General features: G+C 36.9%; 2 protein-coding genes across 2 annotated transcripts; one reads left to right on the top strand and one right to left on the bottom strand.

The window, feature by feature from the left end:
- The first annotated feature begins 6536 nt into the window (after positions 1-6536).
- LOC128865185 (uncharacterized) lies at positions 6537-12247 on the top strand. The gene is made up of 2 exons (XM_054105283.1): positions 6537-8568; positions 11488-12247. Exon 1 carries the CDS (start codon positions 6875-6877, stop codon positions 8483-8485), a length of 1611 nt encoding a protein of 536 aa, XP_053961258.1. The 5' UTR covers positions 6537-6874; the 3' UTR covers positions 8486-8568; positions 11488-12247.
- A 1664-nt stretch (positions 12248-13911) lies between these two features.
- Positions 13912-18219, bottom strand: LOC128865178 (uncharacterized). Its single transcript, XM_054105271.1, has 6 exons — positions 18017-18219; positions 16808-17983; positions 16108-16749; positions 15904-16036; positions 14307-15844; positions 13912-14244 (listed from the first exon to the last, which is right to left on the bottom strand). Exons 2-6 carry the CDS (start codon positions 17910-17912, stop codon positions 14075-14077), a joined length of 3588 nt encoding a protein of 1195 aa, XP_053961246.1. The 5' UTR covers positions 17913-17983; positions 18017-18219; the 3' UTR covers positions 13912-14074.
- Between the last annotated feature and the right edge of the window lie 4644 nt (positions 18220-22863).

The raw sequence follows: 22863 nt of genomic DNA on the forward strand, positions 1-22863 counted from the left end.
TGCGGTTATTGTTGATGTTTATGAATATTCGTTTCTTATTTGAAATGTGCGTTAATAAGAACAAACGGTAACAAACGTTTTAGTGAATATTTACGCAAAAATAAGATATTTCGTGAAAGTGTACTCGTATAAGTGAAAAATAAGAAAACATGAAATGTGCAGTGAAAAATTGTGCTAGTAAGAACCTCAATAAAGCGTGTGATATAAGCTTTTTTATATTATATTTCCAAAGGATGAGGCGCTCTGCAAACAGTGGATGCATTTCTGCCGGCGAGGAAATGCCTTCAATCGAAAAACGAGCTTTATATGTATGAAGCATTTTACTAGTGATAGCATTGAAGCATTCGGTAGCTTTAAATTAAACGCAAAAAGAAACAAACACGAAACTTCAAAATTTTCGCATTTTCGGTATAAAAAAGCACTAAATTTATTGCGAAGAGCAAATGGTTGGCAATACTGCACAACTCAGCAAACGTGACGACACGTACGCTCTGATGGGCGCAATCTTGTTTATATCATTCTTGGCGCAGTAGCTGGTGTATACGCCTTATGCTAGTATAGTGTATGGGCACCTTAAAAGTTTTTTTGTCTTGGAACAACATGTATCGAAAATTTACTTCTAAGTATAGGTATCGAGAAATTATTATTAACGATGCGCAAAATGGATGAAGATAATAAAATCACAATGGAGTACAAGGATGCGAATTGCGCTAAAAACGCTAACGACCGCCGGCCAATCAAAAGTATCCATAGTGAAGTGGCATATATTCAAAAGAAAGTTTCAGTTTTACAGATTGGTCCAAATCAACACAAAAAAGTTCTATCCAAATCAGCAAAAAAGAGACTTCGCAAAAAACGTTTAAATAACATAAATGTGGGACTTGATTCAGTATTGAAAGCCGCCATTTCTATGAATACTACTGTTATCAATAGAGTCCAAAAAACCTCAACGCATAAGATACATAAGAATATTAGTAAATCAGTTTCTCACTCTAGCATGAAGGAGCCAGCAGTTACCAATAAAACAAATCCAAGAAGAGTTTTTGAGACAAAAAACCGCACACCCAATGTTGAACCAACATGTAGAAAGCCTTCTAAAAAACTGAAAACGGGAAAAAACAAATTCCGCGAACAAAGGGGCTCGGATATAATTAATGGCGGGCGCAAAACGCATAAATGTGTGATGACAACGGAACCTATCAATAAAACGGTATATTCGTTCGTAGTAAAAGGTAGCTTGAATGCACTACCAACGGAGCATATAATTTGGTTGTTAAAACTTCAGAATTTTGCATCGCACCAATGGACAGTAAGACAAAGGAAGGAAATCTGTGCTGAAAAGAGTGTTATCACCGTTAGCTTAGATCCAGAAAGTGAAAACTTGTTGAAAATTAAGAATTTTAAAGTTTTACTGCTTAAAACCACAGTTACATTCAAAGCGAAAGGAAGGAATTTCATTAGTAAATCTTCAAATTCAATTCAGCAGGATACCGACGAAAGGGAGATATATTTGTCTCGAACTAAATTAATTCCATCAAGTCAATTGGAGGCCAAGCCATTCAGTTGGTTGGGGAAGTGGCGGACATTCACTACAGTCCTGAACAAATTGAATTAGTCGATGTAGAGTATCACCAAGTAATACAAGGTAAGTATAAAAAGCCAGGGACTTTACAACTTTTAAAATAAAAGTATTTTATTTGATATTAAATTATGGTTAATATGACGAATTTTCGTAAAGATGTACAATATACATACATATTGGTATCAAATAAATGAGTGTTGAAACTGCGGTGTCTAAACGTATTTACGATTGCGTGCTTTTTCAGGACAATCCAGAGCTGGATATTACTTTCAATGATTATAGTCTTTAGGGCAGCTTGACAATAACTTAGGATGACAATGCAATATGCGTCTTTTTTCTTTGTCCTGGGACCAAATAGGGCAAGTTTCATATCTTCCAGGCACGACGTCTATGTACTAATGCAAGCTAATCTGCGGTTCAGTTTATTTATTCAGCTTTGCTATTACTTTTCAATTCACATTTGTTCGAATTCCAGCGTAGTTTGCTTAATGTTATGTGTGGGGCTTAGGCCACACAACACAGACCCATGAACATATTTAAAAAAAAAAGCAAATCACCCTTTCTGTACAACCTGCAACACAAACCAAACATTGGACCACATCCTCAACAAATGTCCAAATCACGCCAACGCAAGAAAAGAAATACTAAACTCGGAACAAATAAGCGACATCCTCGCCATTCCCAGTCATTCAGATATCGAAAAAATAAGCAAATTCATTAAAACTATCGAAATGACAATATAACAAATAATCCAGACAACCACAGACGACACAGAGCTGATGGCCTCTGCAGCCAATGCTCAAACATAATTTTAGTACTGGTATTCATACCAGTCACTAAATAATAATAATAATAATATGTGTGGGGCTGTTTGGCTGTTCATTAAATATTCTTAATCCTTTATATAATAGAATGTTTTGTGTCCTACTAGTTTTGCACAAATTACTCCTGAAATATTCGCTATTGCTTAAGTTATAAGGGTACTATGTTATTAATACATTTTTCCTTTTATGAAAAGCAATTTTTTTTGTGAACTGTTTTCGCCCGTCCTCTAATTTTATATGATTCAAAGGTATTGCAAATGATCCATAATATGAATTGGGTTCAGCTAAAAGCTAATATTGTTTATAAATACATAGATACATATATCCCGTTGCATGTGCAAATGCTTATACATGGGTTATACTAATACGTGTCAAACTAGGTATATAGAGTTATGGCCACGTAAATGGCCCATTTTTTAAAGGCAACTTTGGTATGCTATACTAACGTCAATTTAAAAAAAAACGAACAGGTATTTGCTTCTTTATAAAGATTTATTTCTTATATTCAACGATAACACAAAACAAATATTGAATTTAATTTGAACACCAAAAAAATTTTAAAATTCTGAAAAGGTAACATAATTTTTTGGACACATAAATGGCACAACCTTAAAAAATTAAGAAAATCTAGTTAAAAGAATTTTTTTTTTCTTGTTTTTGTTTCACAAACACAAGTTATTAATATTTTGTGCTGTAGCCTTTGTTTTTAATTACTGCTTCACACCTGCGACTCATACTTTCTACGAGTTTGGCACTTGTTGGTAGGTATGGAGTACCATGATTTCTGAACTGCAGAATAAAGATCATCCAAATTTGTATGGTTTTTCCTTACCACTTCCATCTTAATTTCAATCCACAGATTTTCGATTGGATTTAAGTCAGGGCTTTGAGCAGGCCAGTGCAAAACATCAATTTTTCCCGTACTAAACCAACTCTTTACTAGTTTGGAGGAGTGTTTGGGGTTATTGTGTTGCATAAAACACCATTTAATGGGCATATTTTCAAAGGCATAAGGTTCCATGTGGTTTTTTAAAATATTTAAGTACTGAAACATGTCCATTTTACCATCAATTCGAACGAGTGGGCCTATTCCGTGCCAAGAAAATGCACCCCACACCATGATATTTCCGCCACCGTGTTTGACCGTCTTCTGGGTGAACCTAGGATTGTATTCTTGGAATATCGGGCGGCGAAAGATAGCCGTTTCGAAATATTTTTCTTAGACAGAAATGGGGTTTTCCTGGAAATGCGTCCAAACAAGCTTGCCTCGTTTAACCGCCTTCTAACAAACCGAGAGGATATTTCTGTGTCCAATGACTGACTAATATCGGATGCTATCTGCCGCGATGACATAAAAGGATCAACTTTCACCATCCTTATAATGGCAGCATCCGTTCGCGCATCGGCATTTCATGGTCTTGGCTTCCGAGTTTTGCCTTTTGTCAGTATTTCAGGGTTAACAGCAACTGAATTAATTGCATTGTATACTTTTTTTTCGTGAACAGCTCAAAATTTGAGCCATTTCTGCCACTTTTTTCCCTGCTTTATGCATTTGCCATATGACCCTTCATTCTTCAATTGTTGTGTGATTACCTGACCCCATTTTGTGTTAATTTTTTTCCAAACACTTTAAATAATACAAATTGTCTAACTAAACAAAATATTGGACACATCTAATGCAGGTTGCGTTAACGATAACTGATAACGGTAAACAACAAACCAGACAAAACGGTGCATTTAGGCGCCATAAGTTGGAGTATTACTGCGGCGCCGATAATAGCACAACAATTTTGCATTACCTAAAATTTATGTTTGAAAATTTTTCACATTGCGTTCATATGAAATTTTGTTGATCCCCTTTTAACGTGATTTATTTTTGCTCCCCCATTTTCTCCTTCTGTATGACAAAATGGTCTTAATGTAATTTTTAATTACTATTCCGTGGGATATTTTTGTGCGCATTTTATTTCTGTATACTTTTATTTCTCAAAATTGGACCGAATGTGTACTAAAATTTGTTTATTTTTACATGTTTTTTTACCGTGGATAATTTTCTCTTCGAGTCTCTAATTATCTCCGTTCAATCATTGATCTTTGTTGTCACCAGAAAAGAATCTAGTTGCAACATGAATTTGGTGATAAGGCTTCCAAACGAAAACAGCATACTCCAATATCAAACCGGATAGAGTACGAATACAATAACTTTAGTGTATACGGATCTCTGAAACAAGAACTATCGCGACGTATAAAGTGAGCATTGTCAACGACTTAGTAATGCAAAGTTAATATGCGTAACCAAAACATTATTTTTATTTACCAAATCTAAACATGTAGATGCAGAGTTCCGCGGCCGCATACGAGAGATGACGAAAATACAGAAATTAGAAAACAAGTGTTCGCGACACGTAATGGGAGTGTGACTCGGTCTAAAAATGTAACGGAAAACTTTTTTTCCAGATTTTGGGCCATTCAATGTGTCGACTATTTCTGTTAATCATTCTGTTCAATATATTGCACAGTAAAATAAAATATTTTTCATTCTTGCTGAACCCAGAGCTAATATGGCAGAGCAATACTCAAAGTGAGGCTTGATCATCGCATTTTACAATCTTAAGGCGTTATTTATTGGCAATAGTTTCTAAATTTCCGAAAAACCCAATACCTTTTAATTTTACTACAAAAAAAACAAAAAAAAGTATATGACAATCAAAATTAAAATTCTGTCTATAATTTTTAATTTCCTCAACTTCGTCCAGCACTTCATTTATGTTTACATATTCATTCGAGCTTACATTTATTATGGAGAGGTTTGTTGAAATTAAGTTTTCAAGAATTTTGCCGGTCTCGCTTCTTAAAATATAGAGTATGATATATCAATATTTTTGTCGCGAGGAGAAAATATTTGTATTTGTTCCAAAAGTCATTGACCTCCAGGACTCCGTTCTGGTACTTGCCCATGAGGTCCTCTCAACTTCAACAAGTGAATTTTAAAAAATTCAAGTAAAATCAATTAAAGATTATTTCATAATCTCGTAATTTTAATAGACCAAGTTTCGGGGTCAGAGTCAGATTGACTGTATTTCTGGGGGTTGTCTAGTTTAGATAAAATATGGCCCATGTGTTTTTCACCGCTGGTCGCCATAGCAGATTCAAGAACTATATAAACAAAATGCTTAGTGTTTTGAGAATAACATCGAAAAGTTGTGAACATAATTAAATTTAGCAAAGGAAACTATCCCATTACGGTTTTTGTCTTATGTTTTATTTCTTTTGAATATTGTAGGGCTTCCAGTTGGTCTTGCGTGAAGAATGGCAAACATGACTGCTCAGTCAATTCGAATTTGGTATGGACCACATTCGAAGCTTATGAAATAATCTACTTGTGGACCGAACATTTGACGAGTGCATCATGTAGCTCTTTGCAGGTTGCAACGATCTTCGTATATACGCACGAAACACATAAGGATTACACCATGAAGGTATTGCCGCATACGAACAAATCATTGTTTCTTCAGCTGATAGATGCCCGATTGTCAAATTAAGTTGGCTGACTTTTTTTCAATCCAGAAGGGCGTACTGCACGGATGTGAAAATCTATCTAATATATATAAATACAGAAAACTAATTCAGCTGCCGGTAAAATGCGTTGCCGCAACAGACTCTTTTTGGAGGGCCCATAACACTTGCCATGAAAACACTCGCGGAAGAGGGCAACAATTAATAGGCATACGTCTCTTACTCGCAACCTGCTCAGAGTTAAAAGTCGAACTCAAATTATTAATATTGTGGCCAATATTCGTCGATCCACAACCAACTAGATAATTTCCTCTATGGGTAATATATCTTCTGTTACAACAACAATAAATTAATACCGCTATTTAATATATAATTTTAAGTTCAATAATCGTATCGGTGACAGATGTTAATTATGTTAGCTCATCGGGATGATCGACTGCAAGACTCGTACGCATTTTTAAAATGTGTGAAATATATGTAGGTTCAGTTAAACGGATTTGGCTTTAATTGTTTTAGTTTTAACTCATATACAATTCTACAACTTATTAACTATAAATATAAATTACAGGAAAAAACTCTGCTAATCGGCAGATAAAGCAATTCCCTTGTGGGGTGGGATGCATAGATGGGGGCAAGGTTTTAATGAAACCAAAGGCTAGAGTTTATTGTATGCTCAATGCCTAAGACCGTCCATACGTGGCGAAGAGTCACACCCTGCTCGAGGTGTCCCTGCTTTTACAAAATATGGCGGATCTAGAGAGGAAAACTCGATAAAACCCGTAATCCCAGGTGTTAGCCGTACCGTGCCTCGGGATGAATGGCACTACGTAAGTGTGTCTCTGAACGGTGGACTCCGGATACCTGGCGCCCTCTGGTTTAATCCAGCCTTTTCGTGGTACATTGGGGCTATGCCACGAATGACATCAACTCCCCTACACTCGTGGGAACAACAATGTCTTCAAATACAAATTTAAAAAAAAAAAAACCGGCCAATAAAGGCCGTAGCTCTCGAATACCGGTGGCACGTGGTGAATTCAAAGGAAACGGATACACTAGATTCAAGAAACTTATTGCATTAGGGGTTAAACATGGCGAAGCTAAGAGAATGGCTCATAATGTCAAAGAATCTGCTCAGTTCTTTCAAAAGGTTAAAAATGCTCATTTAGACGAAATCAGAGGCGTAGTAAACATTGAAGAGAATAATGACAGTCAAGCCGATGTAAATACAATTTTCCAGTTTGAGCGGCAACGTGATATATTAAGGCGGCTTCTTGCACAAGGAGTTACTTTGAAAGAAGCCATCCCTTTAGCTAAGGAGGCAGGTGAATGCCAAGAACCCTTCAGCCGTGTTTTAGCGAAACGATTTGTTCGCGAACAACTTGCAAACGTTAGATCGTCTTCAGACGAAATAGAAGTCAGAGGGGGTTCGCGAAAACGTTTCAGGAAATTGATTTCTAGAGGCGTTCATCTTGATAAGGCTAGAATTCTTTGTCAGAGTCCGTGGGAAACTAAAAAAACTTTGCTTTCTTTGAGGGGTATACACGTAGAACCCAAAGCTACTACCAGAAAACCACCAACATCGAATACCAACAAATCGCTACCAAATCGCCAAATAACAAGAAGTGAAACTGGAACAAATTTAAATACTTCATCGGTGTACTCTGGAAGGTCGCGTGTCGAAATCGCAACTCACACACAGCAAAGGATTAATCCCAACGAAATACAAGAACAAGATGCACGCTGCGACCAGTCACAAATTAATTCTCCTACAATTCGGTATAATGACGTAGAACGGGAACAACCATTTTTGGAATCTATCCCAATACATCGAATAGAAGAAGATTCAGTGGGCATAAAATTAGCAGTAATTTCACCGGACTTCCCTGTATCTATTTGGCCAACGGAAATGCTGAAAGGAATACAGTACTTCATTACCAAAGCAGCTCAAAATGATGGAATTGACTTGGCTTCTCGATATGCTACTTGTACTTTTCGTCCCGGGTGGATTGCATACAGCATTCACGATAGGAGAGTAGCTCAATGGTTTAGGGAGAGAGTACCTACTTTGCGACCATATGAGGCTTTTCTAGCGGTTGTCGATCAGGATCAAGTACCTCGTCCACAAGTTTTTGTCGGCTACATACCTGAAGGAAGAAACATACACATTGAAGATCTGTTGGCAGTGATCGGATTGCAAAATCAAGGTCTACGCACACAGGAGTGGAATGTAATCGAGAGAGTACAGAGAGGTTCCATAGTTGAGCTTATAGTTGTAGTCGATCCCTTTTCTGCAAGGACTATCCAGCAAAATAATTACTTAATCAGATATGGAAATTTAAGCGCTTGCATAAAACCTAGGCAATCTTTGGATAAACCATTTTTTCCGGAATTAGTGCAATCTTCAACGAACACTACCAGTATGGTTTCTTCTCGAAACGGAGAGGCCAACAATCAGAAAAGTTCATATGGAAGTGAAACATACAGAAGACACATTCCAAATCGAAACGATCAAAACAGAGACAACCGGCGAAATTCTAAAAATTCATACTGGCGAAGCATGTAAATTGATTCAATAGTGTACATCGTCTCTTCGAATCTGGACTTAACTCAATCATATGGCTTTCAAATTCAAAGCTAGTCTTTGTGGTGAGTGTATTTCATTAAGAATTTTCATATTCATGTATTTAAATATTAATGTAGTAGATATAAGAGGAGGAAAATTTGTAATGGATATTCCTAATTTTTGCAAGTTGGCGCTCGATAACGTAAACAAAAAATCCATCACATACAAAATGAGAAAGGAAAGTGACAGTTAAATGCTGGTCAGACGTTGGCTTTTTGCTGGAGAAATTTTACCAGCAAAAATTATCCATCATTAAAAAATTTGAAAGCATTAAACATAAAAGATTCACATCTCAAAAATTTTCCAAATCGATTTTTTTCCCTACATTTTTTTTTGTCGGGACAACTAGCAAATGCAGCACTCAGCACTCAGACATTTATTAAGCCAATTGTACCACACTTGGATTCCCATAAACTAACTCATGGTGCACATCTCTAACTATCCGAAAAAATGTTTGTCATTACTATCTACTTTCACTGGAAAAGTACCGTTATGTCTGTTGAAGACTGAATGGCACTATTTTTTGTTGTGTCAATGTGTCTAAGAATCACCCCATTTACACACGGAGACATCTGGAAGGGAGACACTGGAAATTCTCTTTTCATGTCTCATTCGCGGACACACGAGCAAAATTGTTTTCGGCGACATTTTGACATTTAATACTTTAGCATCGTCTGGTTCGGATGTATTCTAGCACGCGCTTACATGTAAAGCAGAGAGCGTTCGACAACAGTTTCTTAAATATATGAATGAAAAATGCAAACTGGTTAAATAATAAATAATTTGTTTTTTTTTTTATTGAAATATATTTATAAATTCTTATACTTGAATAAAAAAAATTAAATTAAAAATACTTCATATGTAAATAATTAACTTAAAATTAAACTGAGTATCTAGAAATGCAGGGAAAAATTAGAAATCAACATAAACATGTCCCATAACTATTTTAAATTATACTATTTTACTAGCAAAAATAATTGTGCATTTCCCAAGCAGCGTTCGTATGTTTGTCATCGTTGTTATCTTCCGTTTGCTTGAAAACCAACACATAACTTAGAACTTTCTTCCACGAAAGAAGAAAACGAATGAAGCAACTGTCAAAAATTGCTTTAAGATTGGAAATACGAATAAGAAGCACAAAGCGTGTCGCCAGTACAGGAGACAAATTCCCTTCTCTCTTCCGCGGCCGTCCTTCACCCCCGAACAATATGTTTCCCTTCCAGAGGAGACATCGTGTAAATGGGCACAATGAAGGATTAATTTTGTTACGCACAAAGAGTCTTATTTTGAGTTGTGTAGCTATTTGCAATAAATATAAAATTGTGTGGTGTGTTAATTGAAGTTGTGTCTCTTTATGTGAAAAAAGTGAGTACAATAAACAGACAGAATTCGAGACAATACCACTAGCCAAATGAAAAAAATTCAGTGAAACAGTTGTAATTCAAAATTATCCCTTATTTCCTCAATCAAAATATAAAATCAATAAAACTTCAGCAAACCTGGCTTTTGCTTCTTCTGGTATTATTTATGGAACTTAATTTGACTATAATATTACAATAAATTTTATAGAAACTGTTTTTCGTCTCCCCTGAACATTTGGAATTTTTCAAGTTGTGACACTTTTGCATTTAGTGTTCGATATGATTGAACTTTTTGTGGGCAAACAAATTTATTTTTTATGAATTTTTTGTTTTTTTTTTGCCGTTTTTAGTCAGAAATGACTATATGCAAAATTTAAAAACAAAAAACGCTGTATACTCGTGTTTTTTGTTTTTAAATTTATATATTTTTTGCAAGTAATGTCAAATTTTAACTTTTTTGCCTTGTCTCTTTGGGAGAGAACTTTCGCTTATGCTCTAGATTTGGTTTTATGGCTGGTGATGGGTAATTTTGTTTTATTATGTTAAAAAGTTATGGCAGTAATATGCATTCGGTTCGATATTACATTTTATAATAAGTAATAAGAGAACAAAAGGTTTATGGACACACGCGTTCTCTGTGATATGATTGCATAATTAATAACATTTAACAAAACTTTTATTAGAATTATGTCTACAATCCTGTTTTCTTTGCCGGCGTCCATTTTATTTAGTTTTATTTTGACGATTCTCTTTACACTTGTAAAAATAAATATCGACTGGGTTGTATAGGGGTTTTCAGTAAGAGCGCTTCAACTTTTGAACTTTTTTGAATAAAACACAAACGGTTTGACTTTTTTAACAAATTTTTTTTTTATTATCGAGTTTGAACATATACATTTAAGTATGAAATTCGATTTTTTTTTACACGACCACCGCGTGCACGTTTTACGAAGTCCAATCGTTGAACCCAATTTTCGACCACTCTTTTGCATAAATCGGCCGAAATTCCAGCAATTTCGCGTTCAATATTGGCTCTGAGCTCACAAATCGTCGCCGGCTTGTTACTGTAGACCAATGACTTCACATAACCCCAAAACGGGACGGCTTGTTAAATGGACCGTAAAATGGCCGTAATGCTCTTAAAGTAGCAGCAACAGAACGATTATTTTCATAAAAAATTTGCACGATTTGCAATCGTTGCTCAAGTGTGTAGCGTTCCATGATGAAATGTATACTAATGAAGTTTACAAATGACAAGCGAAAAATAAAAAATATTGCGTTGTTCGCCCTCCCTATCGCAAAAAAGTTGAAGGGCACCTATTAAAAAACCCTATATTTAAAAAAAGTGATAATTATCTAGGACTATTTTATAATCTCAGATTTCGGTGGAGCATTTTTTTTGTATGGGTAATCGCGTTTTTTAATTACGGATTGTGAGTTAAGCACGAAAAATTAGATAATCTACTTATATGTGAACGTATTCTAAGCAATTTGAAGAATTATGCATGTACATTTGTTCTTTCAAATTCTGTCTTCGATTTCTATTAATTACTCCTTTCTTTTGTTTTTTTTTCTCCACAGGTGCAGTCAAATAAGTGATGAGCTTCTGTAGCGACATCGTGGTTCACGTCTGATGCTCTGGTATCGATTGCATTTGAGTTGGGGCTATATATTTTGGATGTTGAACATACCGCTTCTTTCCATTATTGAGAAGAAAAATTTATTATTTCGCTTCTAACTCAAATCCACTCTTACACATCAAGCGTCATAAATTCGTCAGGACTAACATAAACAAACACAGTTAACATATGTTAGTGGTCATCAGTCAATCGGTTAGACATCATTGTATTCACCACAACACGATTTTTGTTTGCGGCTCTGCCAGAATGGCTAAATGCTAAAGCTAATATGATTTATTTCCAGTCACTAAATTCAAACAAGATGACACTGACACTGAATCCTCTGCAGATCCTTAACGGCGAACCTTAATAGTATTCCGTAAAATTCATAACAAAATCATGCAACAATTACAATGTAAAAGCAAAACACGAACATTTTAATTAATAATAAAAAAACTCATATTTTGACAACAACATTGTGTACATTAGAATGTCACGTCAAAGTAGAAAACAAAGAAGTGATTTATTTATTTAAAACGAATTTCGCACTTTTTCATTATTTTATTTATTTCTAAAAATGTTTTATTTATATTTATTTCTAAATTTATTGCATAATTTCAAATTACGAAGTTCGTTTACTAATTTAATTTTGTACTGACATCCGTATGTACACGGCGAAAGAAGAAAAAACAAATCAGCTGAGTTACTGCTATCATCTTTAATAGATTCGCCTTGGGTTCAATTGAATTGTCGAAAGAAAACAACTCGTTTTCTAATCTATGGAACTTTACTTTAGTTTAGTTTTATTAGTAGATAATCCTGTACCTGACCGAAGCTTTTTTTTAAAACAAATTAACAATATGGCGGCCTCAGGTAATATTTTTCAGATTTTCGAGAAAAAAACCCACAATTAATTGTTAAAAAAAAATCCATCGCGCACGATCCGGTCCGATCAAAAAGTATTTGTCGGATTCACTTCAAGTTTTCACACAATATTTTTAAGATATCAGACTTTAAGAAAATGCAAAAAAAATACAATGTTTTGAAAATTCTGACTATCCCTAACCCCTTAAGTTAGAGGAAGTCTCACTATGGATTAATAATAATCATTGGTGGGTGTTTCCTTTGTTGGAAGTTTGCCGAGGTCCTCTTATTTGCATAAAAAGCTTTTTCATGGCTAAAATATACTCGGAAGTTTGTCATTGATTGCCGATGAGTGACCGCTATTAAAAAAAACTCTTATAATTTGGTGTTTCATGACGGAGGTTTCGAACCCGACTACTACTGCTCACAGATGTTATTAAAAAAAATACTTTTCAGTGGAGCGATATACAATACAGAAGTGGCAGCAGGCAGTACTGCTCCGGTTAGCCCAAACTTCTTTCTGTATTTTGTACATTGTAAAAAAGCGCATTTTGACAGCGCTCTCACAGAACACAATGGACCCTAGAGGTCTGATATCTGTTTACAGATCAGCCGGCACTACCTAACCTGGTAATCTATGGCCTGCACTTAACTATGCCTGTATTTAACTAACCCCCCACCTTACACATTTTGTTTTTACTTCATTCGCCTCTATCTCTGTCAAATACTCTATGATGTAACAGTCAAAGTTAATCTCCTGATTTTGCTTCGGCTAAACCTTATAATCTATCATCCTACTCTGTGGTGGGTAAGGTGCAGAACCGAACTGTGGCTTCGACCACAAAAGCTGGGTTCGGTATCGCCAAAAAAGTCAAACATATCTTAATTTTCAATTTTAATTAATTCCAAATTTCAAAAAACTAACATTTTTGAATACTGCTCCAGAGCCTACAATATCTGTTTGTTTAAAACAAGGCTGCTCACTTCGTAAGCTCTTGGAGCACATTTGTTTTAGTTTTGCCCTAAAGTATAGGCTCAAATATAAATTTACATTTTAAATATAAAATATATGACCCGTATAAACACAATTAATGTGAAAGTGCCATATGGAAGGCCAAAGCAAACGTCCTTCCGTATGACCCGCAGTCACTTTAGTAAGTAAATAGTAACAAATTTGCACTAACAAATATACAATGGAAAAATAATTTAAAAATATGTATGCACTAAAAAATGTTTTTATTTAAAACTGATTTCATATATTATATTTATATATGTTTGTAGTGAAAGTACACATCAATTTTGTACATGATTCAATTATAGAATGAATCATGAATTTTGTAGATGTATTATGATTTTGATTGGACCTTTGAAAATGTTCCGTTTGGTTTCGGCCTTAAAAGTCGATAGTCGGCCGCTCTTTCCTTAGGTGTAGGAAAAATACTCAAGTGGATGCATAAATTTGTTTCAGCTATGCCAACTTGCAGTACCGCCTATGCCAATAGTAAAATGAATTTACCCATCATTAACCAAACACGCAGATTTTATTTAAAGCAATATCTAACTTCATTTTTGTCAAAAGTTAAGATTAAAGAACGCAAATAAAATATGCAAAATTTATTGAATTTGGACAAAATCCGCGTAAAATTTAATGCATTTATGGTTGAAATTGTTTTCACCACAAATAATTATTTAACTGCCAATGTGTTTTTTACAGATTGTTTAGTACTCTCCAAAGTATTTAGTTTAGCCAGCTGCTTCATTACGTCCAACTCTTTAATGAAAGTAGACAAAACTTCTTTCGTACTCTTAAAATCACCGTCTTTTAAATCGAAAAGATCGTCTTGACATTCCAGTTCTGTAATGCAGACTTGTTGAATACATAAGCACTTTCAAACACACTAACATATATATACTCACCGTCCATTTCATTCTCAATATCGTCTAAACGATTCAGTACTAAACTTTGCTGTATCTTTATGTGTTCCATTAATCGATGCTGACATTCGACTGGATCGATGGGTGCTTCCGGTTGCGGTATATTTGGAATGGGTTGTGACGGTGTGGTAGGTTCCGATTTTATTTTCTTTGCAGGCGGTGTTGATGGAGTCGTCTTTTCTTTTTGATCCAACACTTTTATTTCAACATCCATATCTTCGATTTTAATATCTTGCTCGGGTTTTATATTTGCCTTGGTAAGTTGTGACACTAAATCCTCCTCCCACTTTTTAGCCCACAAGTACAACTTTGGATGACAACGATTGTTGACGATGTTCATTTTGATACGCAGTGAATGCATAAAACGCCTTAGCTCTACTAAATTTCCAGTAAGCACGTGCGATTTTTTGAGAAAATCGAAACGCTTCTGTAGATTGGGGTTTGCAATGTGATAATTCGCCACCGGTAGTTTTCCATCATACAACCAATCTTGATCGTGTTTAAAACGCATTGACTCCCGACCGCGTTGTGGATTGCGGCAAATGTAGCACACATATTTATCAGGCACATCAACTTCTTTATCGATGCCATTGCAAATGCCATGTTGCCAACATAAGCACAGTTCACATTGTATCATGAGGCCGTCTTCCTCGCCATACGAGCACAGACAATTGATTATTTCTTCCTGGCGCATGCTAACTATCTTTATGATTTCACCGTTTTCTTTTATGTACTGAGGTTGGTTAACAGTTGTGCCGGCCGTAGGTTCAGTTTCATTAGATCCTGGTGCCAATAATGGTGGAAACGACGATGATCCTGAATCGGCAGTTACAGGTGAATCTAGACTGCTCATCGGTGTAACTGGGGCACCCGTTAATTTATGTTTCTTTCCCAGATCGGCAATTTTAGCATCGGGAGTTGCGTTGAAGGAGTGTCGTGTCTCTTCAAATTCCGACACACCAAAGCTACTGTCAGCGGTTACCACTGGTAGCAGCGATCCACCTGATGTGGCCTGAGCAGCTGTTAAGTAACGACGCGTTGTACGCTGGCGATTGCTTTTACGTGAGCCGAGAGAACGCTTGCTCTGTGACATACGCGAGCGCTTGGCTGATGTTGCCGATATATCGGCCAAATTTTCGTCCACAGATGAGACTGTGGCGCCGGAAATATCCATCATTGTGCTATTTTGACTATTTTGGGCAGAGCTATTAAGCGAAGTATCATTGAGGCCGACAGATATATGTGACATTTCTAGATCAGCATCTGATTCGTTCTTGATCTCAGTTTCACTTTTCATTTCGGGAGAAGACACTACAGCTTGAGAGGCACTGCCTGTCGTTACAGCAGTTATACCACCGCTGCGCCGATGTGCTCGAGTTTGTAGCAAATCTTGTTGATGAAGTTTAGCAAAGAATTGCTGATTGGGAATTTGATTACGTGGCGCCGGCTCATGCTGGTCGGGTTTAGTATGTGTGCGCTTCTCTGCCAGCTCAAGCATCTTCGGACACGTGCCTAACAGTCTGCGAAGATTAATTTTATTAGGATTTATCAGTGAAATAAAATTGTTATTCTAGCATACTTTATTAAGTCCTGATGATAATGCTTTACATGAATTTGTAAATGATCTTCTTTGCGGAAATTCTTCAGGCAACCCTCTTGAGGGCATCGGAAAAGGTTTTCGATTATTTCTACTTTTAGTCCACCTATGTAAGCTAAAGTAAAAATACAACTTTATTTATTCCTTAAGAATTTTGAATATTGTTACTCAAAATTTGACACTTACCATAACCATCTTCAGCGGGAAAGTGTGCATCTGCCGAACGAGAAGAAGAGGCGGTTGCATTATCAAGATTTCCAGCTAGTTCCTCTTTAACAGATGTGGGTAAGTCATCTGTGGGTAACGTTGGAGTCATAAGTTCGGCTGGCGGCACTGGAGTGGCCACTGGTGTTTCAATATACTGTGAATTACTAACAGAAAGTACAGTCGTCGCTTCTTTCACACAAGCCGCATCCATGGCAGCAATTGTAGTGTCCAGAGGTTTGGGTTTTGGTGTCTGTTGTGGCGTGTAGTCAGGTGTAAAAACATATGCATTTATATCCTTAGCACGCCGACGATGAATACTAAAATCATATACGTCTGGGTTGTACATCTGACCTTGCTCCTCGAGAAAAACTTTTAGATCCGATTTTGATCGAAAACGTTTTCCACCTGGTGTCACTAATATGACATCCCATTTTCCTAACACATTGGAACGCTGATACATATGTTTTACCCAACCCGGTGGTAAACGCCAATCCTCTACGATTACTGTTGGTTTTCGATGTTCACCGACAATGAGAAAGCCCTCTCGTCCAATTGGTTGATCATTAACCCAATGGCATGTCCATTCGCCATCGTGTGGTATTTCTGGTAAATTTAATGTAGCTAAAATAATAAATAATGTTAAAATTTAATTTTCACTGAATGTTTTTTATTTGCTTACTTAAGTCCAGTTTTGCCAAATCGAGTAAAGGCCAATCCTTTCGAGCGCCCGATAGAGTTCGTTTCTTAGAAGTGGACGAACTAGTTTGTATTGGTAAAGGAGATTCGACTTTTTTTGATTTTACACATGAAGATTCTTGTGAATTGTTGGTTGGTGTCTGTGTTTTACTGGGAATAGGAAGAGTCGATGAGGAAATGGGTGGTTGTGATTCAGCGTCCACAGGAAGAACTTTGCTCATATGCAATGCACGTACATTCTTCATATAGCCGTCATCAAATAGAACTTCGTATATGTCATTTCCGATGATTTTTTTTACAGTACCTGGAAATTTCCTTGGGCCTGACCAACGTGCCATACATTTTTCTTCTAACTCGAAAACTAGTATTGGCTTTGTTGAAATTTTTTGCCGCAAGCGTGTCGAATTCATGGGAATCCATTCTTCTGTACCAACAACTACTGATTTCATTTTACCCGAACGTTCGAATTTTATTAGTACCTCACGATCATCGTTGTCCACCTCGACAACACGGGCTGCATGCCAAACACCATCGAAATCCTGCGCTTCAAGTCGTGTGCCAGAATTAAACGATGTTACCGGCTCAAATTTTACTGCAGCTGGAGATGCAGAAACCGGCGTTGTAGCAGCTGAAGCAGTTTCACTGTCGTCCTTAACTATACATGCTTTTACAGCGTTACGCACTGCTGTTTCAGCCATTATCTGAGCAACCTTTGCTTCTACTGTAGCTTTCGTAGCATCTTCACTTATTTGATTGGTTGTACTCGTAGGCAAAGCAGTAGTTTTCAAATCTTCTAAATCAGACTCCACCTGAGTAGGATCGACCTTACCCCATGGAAATACAGTAGGAAACACCCGTTGTTTTAGTAAATACTTTCCGCTGCGCTGTGGCTGGAAGTCTACTCGACGAAAGTGTCTCGAACACACAAGTACACTTTTAGTTATTTGCCGTTCGGCACTAAGTCTCGTATTGCGTAGCCAAACGGACCGTATGCTTGGATCCAAAGGGAACGAATGATATGTGACACCATGATGTTCTGGTAATCGGGAAGTAGAGCTACAACCGGCAATACAACAGCGGCGACCCATGTTCGCTAGAATTTTCTCGACGCACTATCTTTTTATTACTTTTATTTGTCAAAACAAGTGAAATAATTAATATGAAAGGGGTAGCTCATTTCAGTAAATCACACATGACGAAATTTATTCAATCAGCATTAGGGATTTATTTTATCAGTCACAAATTACTATGATCTCAGCTTCAAAGGGTCACTTTGTTCTCGATTTTACAATAAAGACGTTTTTGGCGAATTATTCTGAATTTATTTTATGCAAATGCAAATAAAATGCGCTTTCAATGCTTCTTGCGTTAGCTAGTCATAGACAAAATGGTAGCACTGGCAATTGGAAAAGAGCTGTCAAAAGTGGGGTTGCTTGGAAGCACTTAATGAGCATTACTAAGACCGCGTTTATACAGGGCAACTTCTGAGGCTGTAATTCATTATTTGTAATGGTCGTGTTCTGTCAACTTCCTTTGTGTTCTCGTTTTTTTCAATCTTATTGTTGACTTTATACTAAAAATTTCAGCCAACGAAGTTGCGTGTGTGTGGTCGGGAACATCAAAAGAGAATTCGCAAAGTTGAAGCAAAAAAGTTTACCTGTATGAGCGCGGTCGAATGAAATTTGCCTAATATCAAAAAAAGGAGTAGGCAGCACAGAATGTAATGATTTATACCAGTTCTATGAAGTACAGGGTGCCTACGACATAAAGCCTCTTCGTTTCGCCAAGTGTTAACAAGCGGCGAATAGATGAAGCAACTAGTAGCAATAAACGGATCTTGAAAGCGCTGGAGAAGGGCTGCCACAAATAACAGTTGTTTGTAAAGATCTCGAGTTTACCAGTTTTATGAGGTATGACCAATGATGATATAAGGTTCCGAGTTCGCTTTGTCGTCAGAGTCCATGAATAAAGAAACAAAGCAAGGGAAATTACATGTATGTCAGGTGGAAAAGTCGACGAAAGCAAAAAAAGAAATTATACGCACACACACACATTTTCCTGCCACGGCGTCTTCCGCATAAAAGCGCAAATAAACTGCATCTTGAGGCTTTATATTAATTTGTGCTTTCTCAATTTAACAGCCGGCACTTCCTTTTCATTAGTTTGTTTAGTTTTAATCTCACAAATCACAAAATTTCGAAGTCATTCACTCAATTTTCACAAACATGTAATTTTCCTCTAATTTTGTATTTGTTTTGTATTGGAAAGGAGCCTGACATCAAAATTTTCTAAATCGCGGAAAATAAAGTAACTGTTATGGGAAGACACCATCTTCAGCATTCAATTCGTCTTGGTATGCATATGTATGTACACAAATTCACAGTGTATATAGCATAGACAATGTCTAATGTTTGGTGCGTGACTACCATTCGGGAGTGCGTAGGTTCGAATCTCCGCATTTCTGCGATGAAAAAGCTCCTCATAAAAAAATATCTGCCGTTCGGAGTCGGCTTAAAACTGCACATCACAAAAAGGAGGAGGAGCTCGGCCAAACACACAAAAAAGATGTAGCGCCATTTATGTACGTATGAATGTATAAAGTGTGCTAAGTTACCAAAACAAAAAATGTAAACATTCTTATTTCATAATTCGTTCGAATGTTGTTGTTGTTGTTGAGGTGGTTGAACATTTCTTAGCTGAAATGCTCCTAATTAGTGACCAGCACCGTTTTAATACCACTATCTCGTGAAATGATGATGAAGTTTTTTTTTTTTTTTTTTTTTGTTTCCAAGTCAGATCCATTTAGTGAGGTCCAAGAATAGGAGCAAATCCTTTATCTCGATGACTGAGATCTCCTTAATTTGCTGTAGGAAAGGCTTACCGAAGGATCGGAGTCGTGCCCTGGCTAGTCCCGGACATTCACATAAATAGTGGAACAGACTTTCCTTCGCCCCTTCCGCTTGACAGCTTCTACAGATAGGATTGACGGGTAGATTGAGTCTAGCTGCATGATCCCCTACTTTCCAATGTCCTGTAAGGGTTGCAGTGATCCGTGAAATGTTTGGCCGAGAGCATCCTAACAGGTCATTCGTCCTTTGGATTTTATATGACGGCCATGTGTTTTTTGTTGTGATACATGTAGGTATTTGCTTCCATCTTCTTTCGGCTAAAGCATGATAGTGTGAAGCAATAGATGCTTTTAGTGTGTTCAGTGGGGTGGAAACTGCCACCGCCTCTGTTATGTCTAGTGTTGAGCCCTTTCTTGCTAGCTCATCCGCTATCTCATTGCCTCGTATGTTCCTATGACCGGGAACCCATATCAGGGTAATTTCAAGCCAATGGCTGAGCAGTTTCAGCTCCTCTCTACACTGTAGGACCAGTTTGGATGAAATGTAGTTGGAGTCTAAGGCCTTAATAGCTGCTTGACTGTCTGAGAAGATAGCTATTCTTGCACCAACTACCTTGTAGAGTTCTAGGGATTTGCATGCTAAAAGTTCTGCCTGGAACACGGTGGCATAATCAGGAAGACGAATTGATTGAGATAGGTTGAGTGGCTCCGAATGGAAGCCAGCTCCCACACCACAGTTCATCTTAGAACCATCGGTATAGATTTCGATATCGTGTCTTCCAATCACCTCTCCTTTGCTCCACTCGGCTCTCGGTGGGAAGCGTACCGTAAAGCCTTTCTTGAAGTTTAGGTCGGGGACTGTGTAGTCTGATCCGTTTTTGAGCAGCGGGGGTCCCTGTAGGAGGATCTTGCTGTGACCGTACGGCCTTGTTGTCCAGCTTCCTATGTCTCTGAGTCTCACCGCGCTGCAAGTAGCTATTGTTTTAATGTGTAAATCTAATGGCAATAGATGTGTTAGTACATTGAGCGCTTCAGTAGGACTGGTGCTAAGCGCTCCTGTAGTTAGGATACACGCTGTTCTTTGTATCTTGTTCAGCTTAGTTTTGTTGTATTTCCTTTCTGTTGCAGGCCACCAAACTAGTGCCGCATATGTTAGTATTGGCCTTACAATGGCTGTGTAGGACCAGTTGGATAATTTTGGTTGGAGACCCCATTTTTTTCCCAACATTCTCTTACATGTGTAAAGTGCTATGTTCGCTTTCTTTACCCTGTACTCTACGTTGGACTTCCAGCTGAGTTTGCGGTCCAGGATAACCCCTAGGTATTTGGCCTGTTTGGTTAGTGTGAGGCTGACGCCGTTTAGTTTTGGGAGATTAAAGTTTGGCCCCTTGGTTTTCTTGGTGAATAGCATCAGTTCAGTTTTTCTCGGGTTTACGCTTAAACCACAGTCCGTGGCCCAATTGCTGAGTAATACCAGAGCTCCTTCCATAATCTCACTGATTGTGGTTGGAAACATTCCTGAAACCATAAGCACTATGTCGTCCGCGTACGCCACCACTTTAATTCCCTTTTGGTTAAATTTGGTGAGGATGTTGTTGGCGACTAGTAACCACAGTAGAGGGGATAATACTCCTCCCTGAGGGGTTCCCCTGTTGACAGAGCGTTTTATCGTGCTGCTGCCTACCTCACCGATGATTATTCTAGTTTTGAGCATGTTCTCTATCCATTCGTTGAGACCTGTGTCTATGCCTAACATGTTAAGAGCCTCAATTATGGATCTTGTGGTGACATTGTTGAAGGCCCCCTCTATGTCGAGAAAAGCGACTAGTGAGTATTGCTTGTATTCTATGCTCCTCTCAATCGCACTTACAACCTCGTGAAGAGCTGTCTCTGTGGATTTTCCTTTGAGATAGGCATGTTGAGACGGTCGTTCGAATGTATTGGTTGAACATTTTCATAAATGTCATTGGTTTTAACTCAAATGAAATTATTTTTTACACATTTTTCGAGTGCTGTGCGACGCTGTTATCCCACGGTCCTTAGTTCAAAATTTGAAAATATTACTTACCCCGTATTCAAGAAACAAAAATACTACGTTCAGCAAATATGTTTAAATAATATACCACTTTTGATTAACGAAAACACAATTAGAATAAAAAAAATGTATGTGATGTGCTATTAGAAAAAGCAGCAATATCACAATTGACATAGATGTACAAAGTTTACCTTTCAAAAGAAGGATTAATTCTCGATTTTTTATAACATTTTAAAAAGATATATTCATAAAGCAAAGGCACAAAATTTAGTCGCAAAGCTACCACAAAGTATCGTCACATTTTATGTACATACAATAACGAAAATAGTTGATTTGGAATTTAATACAAATTTCTAAAACCTAAATAAGTGTTAGCAACGACTTTTTAAATAAAAAATATTGACAGCGTCAGTGACTTTGGCTTATAGACAAAATAATAAATAGGGGGCATTATTACTGTCGACTTTATGATCAACCGGAAGTTAAGCACTTTTAATTATTTTACGTACGTTCTGTCAAAAAAGTATAGGTAATTGGTCAATAAAAATCAATATTTTCATTTAGGGGAGCACTAACTGCTAGTTCTGTTCGTCATCTCCGTTCCTGGTCTAGAAAATTTAAAATATTTATTGTAGCAAAATCTAAGTTATTGAGATAAACTTAAATGTTAAAAGAAATTTTAAACTTAATTAATTAAAGAGATGGTAACTCAGCTGAAATATATTAAATGGGAAAAAATAAAAACAAATTACAATATAAAAAAATGTGGAGGGAAAACATACCAAAATAAAAATCCTTCTACATAATCAACTTATTCTATGCCACATATGTAAGTATGTATGTACATGACATCGGAAAAGAAAAAGTTTTTTCTAATAGTGGTCGCCCCTCGGCAGGCAATGGCAAATCTCCGAGTGTATTTCTGCATTAAAAAGTTCGTAATAAAAAAATCTGCGGTTCGGAGTCTGCCTAAAACTATAGATTCCCCCGTTTGTGCAACAATATGAAGCCGCAAACCACAAATATGTAGGAGGAGAAGCTAGGCCAAGCACCCAAAAAAGGGTGTACGCGCCAATTAGATATATTCTATATTAGTGACCAGATGATAGAATTTGATAAAAAATCATTATCTTGAGAAAAGTTTGGATATTCGTTG

The sequence above is a fragment of the Anastrepha ludens genome, chromosome 2 (assembly GCF_028408465.1).
Source record: "Anastrepha ludens isolate Willacy chromosome 2, idAnaLude1.1, whole genome shotgun sequence".
In the NCBI taxonomy this organism is placed as follows: Eukaryota; Metazoa; Arthropoda; class Insecta; order Diptera; family Tephritidae; genus Anastrepha; species Anastrepha ludens.